This window comes from Sorghum bicolor, chromosome 6, assembly GCF_000003195.3.
Source record: "Sorghum bicolor cultivar BTx623 chromosome 6, Sorghum_bicolor_NCBIv3, whole genome shotgun sequence".
Lineage (NCBI taxonomy): Eukaryota > Viridiplantae > Streptophyta > Magnoliopsida > Poales > Poaceae > Sorghum > Sorghum bicolor.
This window is the reverse complement of record NC_012875.2, coordinates 1922440-1940095: the sequence shown is the minus strand read 5'-3', so window position 1 is coordinate 1940095 and position 17656 is coordinate 1922440. Positions and strand designations below refer to the sequence as shown.

At 40.5% G+C, this 17656-nt stretch overlaps 2 protein-coding genes across 3 annotated transcripts; both read right to left on the bottom strand.

The window, feature by feature from the left end:
- LOC8065992 (histone-lysine N-methyltransferase, H3 lysine-9 specific SUVH1) lies at positions 1–5726 on the bottom strand. Of its 2 annotated transcripts, none has more exons than XM_002446026.2 (3): positions 5516–5725; positions 2641–5240; positions 1–323 (listed from the first exon to the last, which is right to left on the bottom strand). In XM_002446026.2, the coding sequence occupies exon 2, from the start codon at positions 5142–5144 to the stop codon at positions 2685–2687; it is 2460 nt and encodes an 819-aa protein (XP_002446071.1). In that variant the 5' UTR covers positions 5145–5240; positions 5516–5725; the 3' UTR covers positions 1–323; positions 2641–2684. The 2 variants fall into 2 exon arrangements, with proteins under 2 accessions (XP_002446071.1, XP_021318189.1); XM_021462514.1 differs by lacking the exon at positions 1–323 and adding an exon at positions 1585–2347 and having other exon boundaries at positions 5516–5726.
- On the bottom strand, positions 11045–15628 carry LOC8080290. Its single transcript, XM_021462974.1, has 3 exons — positions 14185–15628; positions 13478–13578; positions 11045–12043 (listed from the first exon to the last, which is right to left on the bottom strand). The coding sequence occupies exons 1-2, from the start codon at positions 15626–15628 to the stop codon at positions 13523–13525; spliced, it is 1500 nt and encodes a 499-aa protein (XP_021318649.1). The 3' UTR covers positions 11045–12043; positions 13478–13522.

Below are 17656 nucleotides of genomic sequence, written 5' to 3'. Positions count from 1 at the left end.
TATACATTCCAGCCTCCAATTCATTCATTTCTTTTTGAAGGAACACGAAAATCTACACAGCAGTCTCTTATTTGGCTGCATCTACACAGCATTTGATAAATTTCATGAACTTATGGCTATTGTACAGAGTAATCAATGGTACATGATCTTCCCAACATCTGTATCAATTATCAAAACTACACCATACAGATTCCACACACTGGCACTCTTCACTAGTTTTGTGCAACAGTAGATTCAACAGATCATAATGCCACATGAAGGCATATAGAAACAATGGAGCTGCATAATGGCGTTTTCCACAACTTCATCTGGGTAACTCTGGCCTGAGAATTAATCAATGAAGAAAACGACGAAACAGCACTATTAGTTCATTTCATTCTCAGTATCACAAACCTGAAATTCAAAACTTCAAATTCCCCTTTGTGTAGTGATTTTATCAGAGTATGTTCAATTAAGATACTACCTCCGTCCCAAAACAAATCACTTCCTACAATCACCTAAAGTCAAACTATCTTAAATTTGACGTCCTAAAATAAACTAATTCCTAAAACCACCTAAAGGCAAACTATCTTAAGCACCAAACATTTGATGAGGTATCTAGTGATATCAATTTGGTGCCATAATTTGGTCAAACTTAAAATAGTTTGACTTAAGACAACTGTAAAAGTTGATTTATTTTGGGACGGAGGTAGTAAACATCATATATGGACCATAAATACACATGCAGGATATTAAAGACGGGGATCATTGGAATGAGAGATAATTGTGGAACTATAAAGTGTTTAATTGCAAACGTGGTACTACCTCCCTCGTGGAGTATCATTTTTTGTTTTGTCCTCAGTCAAACAATCCTACATTTAGTTAAGTTGATACAAAAAATACAAATGTTTATAATATTAAATGGGAAATTATTTCATACTCTCATGGAGTAGTTACTCCCATGTGTATATCTCTAGATTTTGGGGTATATGTCCCGACGAAGTGTATGTAGATGTAGTATATGAACATACTAAACCATCTAGGGTAGTATGTATGTCAAGTATGCAAGTATACATAGAGTATATGGTTGTACTTATTTTATATAGTATTGTAGTGGCATTTTAGTAATATATTAAAAAATATGGGTTCTTTTGAAAAAATTTCATGTACTAAGATTTGAAGTATCTTAAAATGAGTATATAAACATTCTCAAATTGATAAATTAGTATGCACATATATGTAAAGTGGTTTATTGAAGATGGGAGTAACTACTCCCGGGAGTATAAAAAATGCACCCATATCAAATAAATATTATTAAGTTTATCGTGAAATACATTTCATAGTAAATCTATTTGGTATCAGAAATGTTGACAATCTATTCTATAAACTTGGTCAAACTTAAGATCTTGACTTTGGACAAAACCAAAATGTCACACTCATCAAAAAATCAAGACTACTCCCTCTTTTTGGAAGGTGCGCATATCATGCCCCCACCTTCATAATCTTTGATTAATGATTAGCCAACAATTTTGTAGATTATAGGATACAACATTAGTACCTTAGATCAAATTTAATGGACAAAAGTATAATCTTGGAGACAGTATCCAGTTAAACCATACCTTACATTTTATAAAAGAGGGAGTACATGGCTTCGATAGTGCTAAGTTAAATAAAAATGTTGAAGGGCTTGCAGCGATGGTCTCTACTCCTAAGGTTAGAAATGATCTGAGTTTAACTAGCGTGCCCATCTATCACATGTCAATCCAGCTTCCTAAAATTGTGCTAAGAAAAATGGAATAAATGAGAAGAGACTCCATTCAGCAGATTGGGTGTATTACAAAATAATGAACTGTCACAAAACTAAGCAAAAGAGCTTCTACGAACACTAGGCTTGATCAAACTGAACGAGTCTTTTGTGAATACTCTATGTTTTTTTTCTCGAACACGCAGGAGAGCTGCATATCATTGCATTAGTAGAAGAAAAAGGAGTCATACATAGACCCAAACACACTCACACCCACCACCACTCTATGTTTCAAGTTTGAGTATTAAGAAACAATTAGCAATCAACAGTATATACATTTCGGATTCTCCAACTCCTAGATTTTGCCAAATTGGACACTTTATCAGCACAAGAATAGAACCATAAATGGGCCAAGTTTCTTGAGTGAAAACACACAGGGCACATAAAGAAGCAGCATTTATTCGCTGTAGTTGCTCGTTGTCTTGGTTAAGTTGGACTTTGCCACATTGTCATGTTTCCTTTCTGATCAGGGGCGTTGACAGTTTTAGTGTTTAATATTTTGTTTCCACAATCTATACACTTATGGCTTTTTAATAATTGCCTTGGTAATGGAATTTGAGTTTCCTGTCATTGAAAAAAAAAAATTCCAATGTCTTGTGAGTTTTGATTTGACTACAAGAGTGTAAAAAGAACAAACTAATACCAAATTTCATTTTAATGGAAGGAACTAACATACAAACTCCCAGTTGGGATGTATATAACCTAACCAATATATCATAAGCATCACACAGCTCCTCAATGCAGAAGCATCACAATTCTTCTAGCACATGAACTACAGAATCATAGGGATAGCAGGAAATGGAACAATAACATCTTTTGGAGAAGTACTGTTGAGGAAGGAATAAAAAATCACTAACCTTGTATGGCAAAATATGACCAAATCCATTCATTACAGGATTGATTATCCAAAGGAGCCTCTGCACTTGTGGGACCGACATAAGCAATTTTTAGACTTCCGACAACCAGAATTGGATCCCAGTTGAACATTACCTTGGCTCTGACCATAATCATATGTGAGCTCTGTCATTGGAGGAATATGCTTCATTGCAAAGAATGCAATGTGTGGATGTCCCTCATCACCATGATCATACAAAACTGGTTGCCAAAAGACATTAGGCGAGCAGCTGTGGTTCATAAAGCGAGCTACATTGCCAGTTCGTTTTGCACTAATGATGATCGGCAATTGCTTGGGTGTCTCATTTGAGCCAGAAAGATTAGGTTCACCCAGTAATTCTGGTGCATAGTTCCACCTTAAACTCGGCTCAGAAGGAGGGGTCTCAAAGATGTAGTCATCTTCTCCATTCACACTATTTTTGTCAATGATTTCACCTGCATATTCACAGATAAATGTTCCAGCTCGAATTGGATCCCAACTACGAAGACCCCAACCACGATCTCCTGTCTTAAACACTTCAAAATGGATCCGGGCACCTTTCTGTACAACTCGGTTCCGGCAATTATTTGAACAAATGCAGGAATCATTACACTCGTATAACATAGGCATGCGGCTAACAAGTATACCTGAAGCACTGTAAGGAAGTGCACCAGCATTTTGGTGTGTACAAGGGCAGTTGTTATCACCAGGGAGGCATAAACTTGCACATTTGCATCCTTGCATCTTTCTCATCGAGCACTGCAAGTTCCCACAGTTCAATTTGGTCATATAGGTGAACTGGCTAGGACCCTTATCATCGTCAACCTCATTTACAAGGCAAACAGGCTTATTTTCCACACCATATGACATGTCGCCTAAGATAACATGATCTCTAGATGATGGATCTCCCCTCCATTTTTCAGTTTTCTTCCACATTGCAATGCCGTCAGCTTGGCCAGGTTCCCTGAGCAACTTGTGTTTAAAAACATTGAAACCAGATTTCGCTTTCTCCACCCAGGCTTCTTTGATCTTGTAAAGGCCGTCATATATGTATATCTTACTAGTTGGACAAGTCAAATCCCTTACGCTGCGAATGACTCTAATTGGATTGCCTCTATGCAAACTCCTCTCCAGTGCAAGATTACCCCTCTCAAGTTTTTGATCATCTTTACCAGACATGCCCTGTCCAGTGTAAACTAGAACATATGGATCATCTTCGGTATTATCATACACACCAGCTGACACAACACTAATAGCCACAGGATCCTCCTCATTACCAAACTTGGCAGACATATAATCAATACCTGCCATGTTCTGACTATTCAACCCCACCAGGCACATCTCAATTCTGAAGTAGAACATGTCACCAACCTCAACACCAGGAACCTCTCCAATCTGCTTGTTCTTATTGACACGAAGTTCAGCATTAGTCATGATGCTCCCAGCCTTCAAGTTATGCTGCTGCTTTGCAGCTTGCTTCACCTCATCCAGCTGTATAAGCCTCCGCCGCAGTGCGTCAAACATCATGAGTACATTATCTGCAGATTCCCTAGGATCATCTGAAGACAAAGTTGGAAGCTGCAACAGATTGGTATCAATTTTCCTAGGCTGTCCACGTTTTGCTGCATCAACAGTTGAGAAACCTGAATGATTTGGGGCTGCTGAACCATCGGACACATGCCTTGGACGTCCCCTCTTCCTTTTACCAAATTCAGGTGAGGTGGTCGCAGGTGTCTGGGAAGTGGGCTTGCTATCTTTTGAGTGAATTGAAAGTGTTGAAGTATCCAAACTATCCTGTAAATGTTTGGGACGTCCCCTTTTCCTTGTACCGGATTCATGTACAGTGGGTGCAGGAGGCGTCTCAAGAACAGGTGTATTATCAGCTTGAGGAGCTAAAGGAGTTGCCAGGACATGAATGTCTTGCACACGCTTGGGCCATCCCCTCTTCCTCTTGCCAGATTCCTGTGGGGTGGCTGAAGAAGGTGTCGGGGAAACAACATTATTATTTTCTTGAGGAGGTGAAGGAACTTTAGGAAGTGAAGGAATTGGAGAAACCGTGGGAGCCAGAGGAGTTGAAGTAGCTGAAGGAACCATATTATCTGACACACGCTTGGGTCTGCCCCTCTTCGTTTTACTGGATTCTGGTGTCCCAGCTGATAGAGGAGTTTGTAAGGAAGGAGTGGCCAAACTGTTGGTTGCAGCTCCATTAGCATGAGCAGCTCCATTTGTATTAACTCTATCAGGCTCTCCCCTGGGATCTGTAGGAGGAGCTGGTGCTGCAAACATTGAAGGAACACCAGCAGCCATCCCTAATCCAGTGCCTCCAGCATACGGTCCAAATGGGGTCACACAGACAACTGACGGTGAGTTTTGAGGGGTGAATGTGTGAAGCCCTAGTGGGGCAGGGAACATGGGGGTCAACATACGCAAGGGTTTGGCGTCAAGAACTGCTGAATCATTCAACGGTGAAGCCGTCTGCTGAGCCATTGTGAGCCAACAATTGATCTTTGGCCGAATCAAGCTTTATGTCACTATTTCCTTCGTACCCTCCTCAGTTGTTTATAGATCATACTTCAGAGGAAACTGAAAGAGATGCATCATTTTTTAGCATTTTTATATTAATCCAAGAGGAAACATCAAAATCAGAGTGTGCAAGTGCAAACATCATCTACCTCTATGACTGAGGGAGGGATGAACTGCGTTGGTCATGGTTGTAGATTAAATAGGAAACTTTTCCCTTTTTTTAAAAAAAGGAGATTTGATTGCACATACAAGCAGGTACTAGATAAACAGATCCATCTATGTCCCAGCACAAGTAAGTCTTAGAAAAAAAAATACACCTAGCTAAGGTTTCTTACCAGCGGAAGGATCGACTGTAGGCTGGGATGGATCAGGAATCCAATCGATGGGTCGACGGTGGGAGTGCCAACTTGAACTGGCTCTGGCTGCCTTCCCTTCTTCTCCTGTGGTGGGTGGAATCGCCAGCAGCTGGCCTGGATGCAGCCGTTCTTCTTTAGTGCAAAGATGGGGAAGGGAAAGGGGAAATGGAAGCAGCAGCAGCAGCAGCGGAGTGCGGCGCGAGGCGAGCTGCCTGGAGCTGGAGCGGAATCGGCTCCGGCAACGCAGCAGCGTCGATCGGCCATCCAACGGTAGCTACACGCAGATCTCATCTACCAGAGACCGTCAGATCACAATTTTTTTTTTTTTACAATTTTAGTACTTTTTCTGTAACAAATTCTCATTTAACCCTTTATTACACATCAAAAACTCAACTTTAGACTCTTTTCTCGGTGCCGTAAGCTATGACTACATCTCGGCGTCATAGGTCATGACGCCGAGCCTTCCGAATAGCATGGGCGGATCGAGTGGATGACACGGATGTGGCATGGCATGTCCTAAGCTCAACCTAAAAAATATACTTGTAAGTTTTACACCCAACAATTTTTCACCCATCACATCGAATCTTTATATACATGCAGATGAAAACAAAAACTAATTATATAGTTTGACTGTAAATCGTGAGATGAATCTTTTAAGTCTAATTCAAAGTTTAAAATAGTGGGCTATTGAAAATAGCGGGAACTTTTTTCAGGAGCTATGCAACTATAGTAGTGCTATAGCGGCGGTATGATAGATAGCGTTTTATAAAAAATACATGAAAAACACGAGTAATTGATGAAAAAGACATGGTAATTATAAATTTGATGTATAAAAATATGTTTCCATAAGTCAAAGTAACATTACAAAATACCAATATGACATTACAATATGGTTCATGAAAGCTTCATTGTCCAAAATACTAAATTAGTAGTAACGAATAAATAATAATCTAGTCTAGGATGGAGTTTTGAGAGTCTAACTGAGAAGATTTATCCTAGCGGTGCTATAGCGCGTAATAGCGGTGAAATTTGTTATAACAAATGCAACTTAGCGGCGCTATAGCGCGTAATAGCGGTGAAAGTTGTGATAGTGGAAAAAATACAAATAACTTAGCGGCAAGCCTGTCCAGCAGCTACAGCGCCGCTATAGCCCGCTATTTTTTCTTTGGGTCTAATTAATCTATAATTAGACAATTATTCAATAAAATGAAAATGCTACAGTTGTTAAATTCAAAAACTTTTTAGAACTAAACAAGGCCTCAATAAAAAAACTTAATTTCTCTTCGTCTCGTACCTGCTCTCACCCGCTCCTTCCAAAAGCACGATGATCGAGACTTATACCATTTAGACCTTGTTTAGGCTTTGTTTAGTTTCTAAAATTTTTCAAGATTCCCCATCACATCGAATCTTGCGGCACATATACAAAGCATTAAATATAGATAAAAAATACTAATTGCACAATTTTCATGTAATTTATGAGACGAATCTTTTGAGCCTAGTTAGTCCACGGTTGGATAATAATTACCAAATACAAACAAAATTGCTACGTAGCGAAATCCAAATTTTTTTGCCAACTAAACAAGGACTTTCCAAAAAATTAGAATTTTTCAAGATTTCCATCACATCGAATCTTGCGACACATGCATAGAGCATTAAATATAGATAAAAAAATAACTAATTGCACAGTTTGTAATTTGCGAGACGAATCTTTTGAGCCTAGTTAATCTATGATTGGACAATATTTTTCAGATATAAACGAAAATACTACTGTGTCTATTTTGTAAATCTTTTTGCAACTAAATAAGGCCTTAATAGTTGTGTACCAAATTGTTAGATACTTTTTAAGAAATTCTATCGAATTGCTAAATAGATAATATTAGTTTGTATATGAAAATTTTTGTTCGGCATACCCAAACAAAAATCTTGACTCCGCCACTGTTGTATAGTGACATGGTGGTGACGTCGGATAGCTCGGTGTCTGTGTCATGAAACATGGCGCCAACCTTGGCACCATGACGTCTAGCGTCGTCTTATGCTAATAGTGCGTGGAGACAGACGTTGCTGATCTTGGAGAACGAGCAGACACAGTGTATAGGCCTGTTTAGATCTTAAGTCTTTGTATTCCAAAACTTTTGACTGTAAACTTTACATTCTAAATAGATGTTTAGATCTTTTTCAAATTTTTTGATCTACAATACACAAGACACGGGCCCCTAAGCAAGTTTACATAGTTTTGGACCTCCAAGGTCTCAAATTTCAAATCTTTACAGATCAAGTTTTACAAATCCATATTTAGATCCATTCTTCTAAAAAATACTTATTTCTCTAAAAGTTTTGGCTATTTGACTGCATCTAAACATGACCTATGTCTGCAGGCAGCTAGAAATGCTGAAAAGCCGTGTGTTTTTTTGTCTTGGTGAATTGCGCCTCTACATACACAATCAAGCGGATATGTGACCACGCTAGAGGCAAGTTTGTTGCCGATTTTTTTAAAGGGGCGGTGGTTTTTTCTAGAATATGAAGAGACTTTTTACTGTAAATAAAAGGATAATACCGTGTGGTTGATTTTTCGATGGGTGGGTCCTATAGGGCCTGTTTAGATTCAAATTTTTTGGTTTAAAGAGAAATTTTTTTGTGGAATTGGGGCAACTAAACGGGGCCAAAAAAATTTGGGGCCAAAATTTTGGGCTACAACTGTGCACGCACTTCCATAGAAGCCCACCAATGACAACTTGAGCTGCATGCAGTTGCAGTTGTCATTGGTGGACTTCCATGGGAGTGCGTGCACAATTGCAGCCCAAAATTTTGGCCCCAAAATTTTTTAGCCCCGTTTAGTTCTTAGGCTCCAATTCCACAAAAAATTTTCTCTTTGGACCAAAAAATTTCAAATCTAAACAGGCCCATAGTTGACACTTACCTATTAATATTTATGCGTATAGTTTTTATATTATAGGATAAAATTTAAACTTTAGAGGTGTATTTATTTTTGGACGGAGCGAATAGAGAGTCACAATGGTAATCACTACATATTTCTGTCACTCCTTATTGTTATTTACATCAAACATATTTGTGTTACACATATTATTCTATAAATTAAATTTTTGTTCTCATCTGTGTACAGAAATAATTGAAAATTGTCTTTGTCCCAATATAAATCAGAATTTTTCTCAGTATCGAAATTGCAAATTGCATCTATAGAAATTGTAATAAATAAAATCTTCTATTTCGAAGCATAATTGTTTTGGTTACGTAACTAGTGCTTGCTATATTTCGAAGCATAGCTGTTTTGGTTACCTAGTGCTATAGCTAGAATTACACTTTTACTTGTAAATTATGATCTTGTGTTGTTGCAGGCTTGTGGTTTTATCATTTTACATGGATCACTGCTCATCTGGTGCTCAAACAGAACTTTCTTGTTTCAGACGCATTTTTTTTCTTGTTCTATTGTGATACTACTAAACTGCCACAAAACTAGAAGTTTTTTCTGGATGCCTGAAGCCCTTGTTTCCAATAGGTGGGGCATGTGAATCAAGCTCAGTCTCAAACTCTCAATGTATATGCGAGGGTAAAAAATTCTTGTGAAGCAACTGGGCAAGTCTGAAATCTGAAACTTGATGGCTAAGTATGTTTGAGCAGTTGAGCAGTTTTACTGATGCAGCGAGGTTGGCATCCATTTGCTCATGCTTTTAATTCGGCACAATCCGGTGGACGCTCGCATGGTTTTGATTTCTAGCAAGGATTTCTGCACGACAAGTGATGATTCCTTCCTCGTCCAAGACGAGCTCCAAGGCACAATCTGGCGGACTTGCAACCGTATTGCCAACAGACAGACTAGGGTCACACACACCATTTTCCTCCAAAACTATTGCTAAGAAACGACCCATAACCACCTCAGAGATCTCTGAATTTTTTGGGAGGCAGAAAGAGAGCCAAAATCATAACTTGACTGTTCTTTCCAATTGTTGGTCCAGGGGATTTGGGGAAGACAATATTGGCGCAACATATATCTATAACCAAGTAGAAACACACTTTGAGGTGAAGATTTTGGATCTCTGTGCCTGTCAATTTTGGTGTGGATAGACCGGCAGAAGAAGTTGCCGACAAGTTAATTGAGCAGCCAATATAGAGCCTTTAACCCCGGAGATGTTAATTGAACAAGGATTAAAATCTAAAGGTTCATCCGCTGCGAGCTGTTGCCCGTGTCATATTCGTCGTCTGCTGCTTCTTGCCCTGACACCCTCTGTTGCGGACTCAGATGTCGGAGCCGTTCGCATAACTTGATAAGCGAACAGGCTCGTCATCCACTTCTTCACCTGGTGGGCTATTGGACCTGTGGGCGTTGCAGCGTCGCACACTAGAAGAAAATTGATTTTAGAAGAAAGACTCTCAAACACATCTCGTGATACCTCCATAATTATTAGGAGATCTCCGGAAAAATGCTCGCTTCTAAAAATCATTTAGGGAGGCTGGTATCCTAAGATAAACTCCTTTGAAAATCATTGTGATCATCTTAGGATACCCGTCTTTGTAAATCAATTTTTTGAGACTACTTGTATCCAAAAACCATTCATAACTTTTCCAATGACCTGAGGTGAGGACAAACTTAATTAATTTGTAGCCCTTAATGCCTCACTATGGTAATTTACAATGATTGGAGTGCATAGGAACGCCTAGACGACGATCCATGGTCCAGCAGTTGAAGATACATTGGAGGGGGGGATGGAGAGGGAGGGTGTTGTAGAATTATTCTAGTCCCTGCCTAGCCATCTCCAGCGCCAGCACCCATTTGTCAGCAATGTGCTTATTAGCGTCAGGAAGCCTTGATCTCCATTGAGCAGCAACAGACTTGCAGGATTGTATGAGCTCTGGTAGATATCCGAGCCTTCGCCTCTAAAGACCTTGGCATTTCTGACTTTCCATAACTGCCAGCAACAAATAGCTATGAAGGTGGCAAGGTCTTTACGGTTGCCGGAGGTACCCAGGTGTGAATGCCATCAAGGCCTGCCGAAGCATTGTCGAAGCCGATTCGCTGCCATAGTTGAGAGGCAAGGTTGCAGTCACAGATGATATGCTCGGCAGACTCCGTGGCATTGTTGCAGATCTCGCATATGTCGTTGTCGATGATGTTTTTCTTGAAGAGCATAGTTGAGCTTATTAGCCAGATCAGCCAGTCATAAAATAGTATTTTTCTTTCACAACAAGTCAGCATCAGCCAAAAAAACAACCTAGCGAACATGAGATCTGGTTCACTTGTAGTGCTTGTTAACAATCAAAGACAACATAGCTTTCCCATACAGAGCAAAGGAGGCAAGAATTCATTTCTCATTTTCTTTAGAATAGACACCTTTTTTTAACCTAAAGAACCATATTGATTCCACGCCAAGTAGGATACTGCACAGATTAACTGCTGACACAGATTAGTCTAACAGACCATGGGACACCATGGTGTGATGAGCACTGACCGATCCAAGAAAGTTAACACAAAGGAGCCATGAAAACACATGAAAGTAACCCTAAGGAGAAGCCAGCTCCAACAATTCTAGTTATGCTAATCAGAGTTTGTTCTAACATAAACCACAGGGTTTAGTACTAATTACATATCACCTTAACTGTGAAGGTCATTGCCAGCACATCAACAGCCTTAGAATCCCAAGCGCTACAGGCATCAGTCGTCCATTATCCCTAGATGGCAAGCACTCCCAAATCCCAATGCTGCAGATACGTACACATTGCCTGTAATCCACTTGCTCAAATTGAGAATATACAAACTACAAATGTGTTTCAAAATAAACTATGGCGATCAATAAATAACTGCAAATAATCATTAACCAAAAAGGTCAACAGAACTAACTTATCAAGCACAGATCCACCACATGTAATCACTTGATCGATAAGAAAAGATGGACTTAAAATTCAAGGCTAACCTCACTATTAATCAAATATAGATATCATCAACCACATTTATATGTTGCTAAGTGACATTGATACATCATAAGCATTCATAGTGGGAATGGGTTTCAGGTAGGCAAGATTGATATTTGCACTGCAGAATCTTATGTTAATGCATTACCCACTCAATGAAAGAGAAACCATACCAAATTAACAGCTGTAACTGCACCCGTTCATATCAAATTGACAGGTGAAATTGCATCCATACATACCAGATTAGCCAGCGTACAAAAAGAAAAACACAAGTATGCATGCAGGTCCAAACGCTTGCAAACAAACAAAATGTTTTGTTTCGTATTTACTAAGATTTTGGGAAACAAGCAAGATAACATGAGTAGCACAGGATGTCCATAAGAAAACCAATGTGGAACATTCAAATGAAATAGAATGATAAACAAATCGAAGATAGTATTCATATTGGTCCACTATCTGAACTAGGAAACAAATGAGGTCAATAAGAGCTTTTATTAATCTTTGTCCAAAGGAATACATTGTCTTGCCAGCTTGCGAGTCTCCTAGACCCCATGTTTATGTTAGCAAGGCAATGTAATACGCAACCTGTAAAATGGTGCAGAAAATGCCAAAAAAAAAAAAGAAGAACTTCAGCCCTCTGACTTAACAATCACTATACTGCTTTACATCATGACAGTAATGCAGGTCTGGCCAATGAACAGTGTCAGACTGCCAAAAGATCCCACCGAGAAAAGGATAACCCTATGTATTAGGATTAACCATAAAATATACAACCAAGAATTATGACTAATTTTTAACACAGTAAGCATCTTATGAGAATGATGCTCTCCTAGTTAATTCCACTTGAACAAGAATCACACCAGATAAATAGATAGTGCCAATATAATAATTTGACAGCAGCAACACATAAAGTATGTCTGCCCTGCTTACAACATACATAATATATACCCATATCCTCTTAGCTATAATGCTCATGATACATACACTCCTACTCGTTCTCTGCCCTTGGAAGTTGAAATTACTGTTGCGTTAGTCTCAAGCTTTCAGGGTGTACTGATATATCCTTCGTGAGAATAGACCATGGGTCCGTATTAAAATAGGTCTATTCAACCAGAAGTCCAACTATTTAAATATGTTTATTCAGCTAAACCATCATTCATCATCGGTTTACTTTCCAAATAAAGCACATATGCTTTGCATAAACAATTGCACTTATGTGGAACATCATATACATATATGACCTTACAAACAAGTACAAACTGCGCTTATATGAGGACACAGGAGGCAGCCATAAATTACTCTGTATTCCTGAAGAAAGTACTAGCAGCAATCATACAGGGAACATAGGAAGGCAGCAGGAAAACAAGGCAAGGTGGTGAAGCACATGAAGGACGACTACGCTTCTTCTGCTAAAATAATTTACAAAAAGGCAGCTAATTTATGTATCTGTGTCAGCATCTAGTAGATCTGTTAAACCAAACAAAAGCTTAATCATTGCTCCCATCATTTTCAATCCCTACCAAAGTTGCATTAATCAGAATGCAAGAAAGAGCAGATCATATGCTGAACACACTCTGTTTTTACTGAAAAGGAATTGTGTAGGCCACAGAAATTACACATCAAAGCCAATAATTCTAGTCGAGCAAAGCAGCATGGGATCAAAATTCACACAGATTTGGTCCATCCAGTTTCTTTTTAGCAGTAGGAACAATGGTTCAGAGTTTCAGACACGAAATACCAGAGTCTATCTCAGAAGATTATACCTCTTCTTTTTCTTCCTACTCTAACCAATCCCATGTAGGATATAATACGGTGCTAGCTGCTTCAGATAATTAAGCCGAGCATGGGACCATTTAATGAGCACTGATGAAATCTAAAAGATATAAGATATAAACATGCCCAAAAAAACAACTTAAGGAGAAATGGAATGAAGCTAGCATTGATAATTTGACTGATGATAAAGAGTCTGTTCCAACATAAACCACATAATATTCATTACTATTACTGCATATATTTTACCTTAACTATGAAGACCACTGCCTGCACATCAATAACATTAGCTTTTCAAACACTTGAGATACCCACCCTTTGCCCATCATCCCTAGAGGGTGCTTCCAATGCTGCTGACACATGCACATATTGTCACATTGGGATAGTAAAATCAAATGTCTAGGTAATATATTTGATCAAACCAAAAATATCTTTCAAATAAACTACAAGGATAAATGAGTTACTGCTAATGATTACCAAAAAGGTAAAGGGAAGTAACTTATTTTAAAAATCCAGATAGGACATAAGACTATAAGAGAAGATGGGCTTAAACTACTCTTTTTTTTCCTTTCCAGTATATAGATATTACCAACCATATTTCTGTGTTGCTGTGTGACATTGACACATCATAAGCATCCATAGTAGAAATGTATATGGTTTCAGATAGACAATGGGTTGATATTTGAATTGTAAAAAGGTTATGCAAGGTAATGGATTTCCTACTCAATGAAACAGAAACCATATGAGATTAACAGGTGCAACAACCCATACATATCAGACTGAAAGGTGCAATTCCATCCATGCATATCAGGTTAGCAGGTGTAATTGCTGAATAAAACAGGTTTTTTCTAAAAGTTTCATGTTACACTTGCATAACTCACAATTGTTGAGCACAGCTCCACAAATAAGCAGACTACAACAGGATAAAGAATGTCATGGCGCCAAAGACTAAGTACCTGGAGTGCAGAAGTTAATGTAGGGAACAGCGCAGCAGATGTCGGAGCCCACAGATACATTCTTCATCAGTCCAGACTTCATATCAATAGTAAAGAGCCCACCTTGCACTGCCACGAAAGCGACACAAACACTTTCCGCAAAGCCAACCAGACAATTCTTGAGGTCAAACGAGTCAACAAGCGGGAACAGGCCCTTGAGATCAATGACTTTGCATAGTGTCCATCCCTCAACATCGTCATCACCCTCGCCCCTTGACCACAGGCATAGCTCAGTGGATTTCTCCACCCTTGCGAATCCGAGCCGACCATCCTCCAAAGTTGTGAGCTCAATTGGCACAAAGTCTGTAAATATCATATGGGTGCGTACATAAGGTAGCCCTATCACAGACATTTGTTGCGTGCCCAAATCATACTTAAGGATTCTGCGATAGCCACTTAGTGCGAAGACGAGTGTGTTCCCCACAAGGGCACTGCGTGTCCATTCCACATTGTCACCAGGGTGATCACCATAGGTCGGCTTGCCCCACTCACCGGACTCCGACGAGTAGATGCAGCAGAACATGCCTTCGCCATTGGTGCCCATGAGGACGACGATGAAGGGTCCGCGGTGGCAATCGAGGTGGTTGCACACGCCGGTGGCAGCACAGAGCACCGTGGCTTTCAGTCTACCATAGCATGGCGGGCTGGGGAGCTCCACCCGCTGGTCCGTGATTGGGTCCCAGACGATGAAATCCGTGTAGGCGCCGCCGTGGTGGAGGAGGACGCGGCCGTGGCGAGCGTCGAACGACCGCAGTCCGCGGTGGTTGGCGCGGGGCGGGCGGCAGGATGACGTGGGGACGAAGCGGGCGTAGGGGCTTTTGCTGTCCCAGATGCCGTCGCACACGACGCCGAGCATGGGCGGCGTGGCGCGGTGGAGCTCGAGGCGCCTGCGGCGGAAGGCCGGATCGGCGACGAGGCGGCACCAGCGCCTGCAGGCGACCGCGGCGCGGACGAGACTCGCGGGGTCGTCGGGCGGGACGCGGAGGAGGATCTCCTCGATGACCCCGTGCGGCAACGGCCGCGGCAGCATGCTGCGGATCGGATCGGAGCACGAGGGTTTGGTAATTTTGGTTGGTCGGGCAACGCTTTTCTTTCGTCGTGGCATCTCCATCTTCTTCCCGCAGGAGGAGGAGGAGGAGGAGGACGCGGCGGCCGTAGAGGGCTCGCGCCCAACCGCGGCCAACCACAGCGCCAGCCGCGGCCCCGGCTCCGGCCACCTCTGCGCCCACGGCCATCCCCGTCCTCGGCTTGTACCATCCCCGTCCCAAACCCCAGTTGCGTCGGCCGTGGAGCCGCGCTGGAGCACCACGAAGGAGGAGCACTCGTCGGAGGTCGGACGAGGCGGAGGACGTGGTGGATGCGAAGGAGGAAGATGATATATATGGGGAAAAAAATGTTGTTTCATGATTAAAAAAATGCAAACTAAGCAAGTTTAGTCACTTTAGGGCATGATTAGATCTCAAATCTTTACATCCCAAAATTTTTGTTGTAAACTTTACATTCTAAATAGGTGTTTAGATGCTTTCCAATTTTTTTGGTTTGCAACATATAAGACACGGGCCTCTAAGTTTACACAGTTTTGGAGCTCTAAGATCTCAACTTTCAAATCTTTACAGCCCAAATTTTACAAGGCACTGTTTAGATCATTCTTTCAAAAAGTGCTCATTTCTCCAAAAGTTTTGGTTGTTTGGCTGCATCTAAACAGGGCCTTAGTAGCTAAAGTTCCAAACACATTGACTAAAAAAGCTAAAATAGTTTAGTTTTATTAGTCACCCAAGAGTAGCTAAAATAATTTTAGCTAGCTAAAATTTAGCAAGTGGAACCAAACAAAGCCCATAATAATTCCTATCAAACATATATGTTCAGAATTACAGTTCACTTTTTTTTTCCGAAATCATAGTTCACTCTATTTTGTTCCCTCAAAAGAACAAAAATAAATAAATAAAACTCCCATAGACATGTATTATTTCGCAGGCCAATATAAGCATGACAAATAACGGCAAAGAAATACTCCCTCTTTCATGTAAATAGTGCATTTTAGAAGTTTTAACACAATAAAAAGAGAAAAAAAATGCGTGTATCATCATTTTATTTTCTAATCAAATGTTATCATCAACGTGATTAATGGTGATTGATTGATAAATGAAAATTATTTAATGTAGAATTGATTTTTGTCCTCTGAATGCGTTGGATTTGAGAACTACATTCCAGAATAGGGGGGCCGGGGGCGTAGCTAATTTAGCTTTTAGATTTTCTATAATTTTGTAATCGGTAGTTTTGTCACAATTATTTGTCCTTGATTTTAGTTCACTTATTTGTTTTTTTTTGTTTAATGCAAACTTCTTCAAAGAATTAGATGGTGTGTGTGCAAGTTCTTCGTAAGAAGGTTTTTCATCATCACTCTCGCTCTCACTCTTATGTTACCTCGTGCCAAAGGCACACGTGAGAAGTTCCTAGTGACGATTCATAAGTGTTATCTTCACTCGAGAAGGCAATCCAGTCTTTGATATTATGATTTCTTTCTTTCTTTGCTTTCTTATTCTTTATCTATGAACTCAGTGATTTTTTACACCGGCTTCAAGTTTCTTTTTGCTATGCACGTGTGAAAAAAAAATGGCACCGTCTCTGCCCACCATTTTGAACCTACCATCAACTGTTTTAGTTACCTAACTAGCACTCGCTATATTTCAAAGCATCTCCAAGAAATTTAGAAAGTCTAAAGACGTTTTTTTCTTTAATAATAACTAAATTTATTTTTACAAAATGATTTGGCTAATTTTTTGAATTGGTTACATAACTAATGTTCGCTATATTTCAAAGCATAAGAGCAATTCAGAGGCACCCAAATCAGGGCCCTACTTCCCTCCATTTTGTTGGCTTAATATTTTGTTTCCACTCCAGCAACGCACCCCAAACAAAAGCCCCAAAATCCATACGAGCAGACAATGATATAAGCACCCACTCATTATTGGATCAAATCTTTCTCTCCCAATCCTTCACACACATAGAGTAGGGAGATCCATAGGGAGGAGCGTAGGCGGCGGAGGTGGGGGCAATGGCATGTGGCCCTTGCAAGGGTGAAGCGACGGTGGAGCTTTTTCTCGTGTTGCTGCGACCACCGCTGGAGGGAGATCCACGGGGAACCGCCCGCCGCGTCGAAGGGCAAGGAGGAGGCCAGCGCGATGGGGCTACGAACCATGCGTCGGAGGGGAGGGAAGAGCCACAGTGTCCGTCGCTAGATGCGTGATTTCGTACGAGCGCAGATGAGGAATAATCGGATGAGGTCCTTGGGGTGAGCCCCCATTCTTCCATAGGAACGGGGTCTGAAGGGTGAATATGGGTGCCTACTCTAAATTGGAGGTTTTAGTAGAGTCCTGCTGGAGCTGTGTTTTTTTCTCTAAGTACCCATATTTCTCTAAGTACCCATATTTAG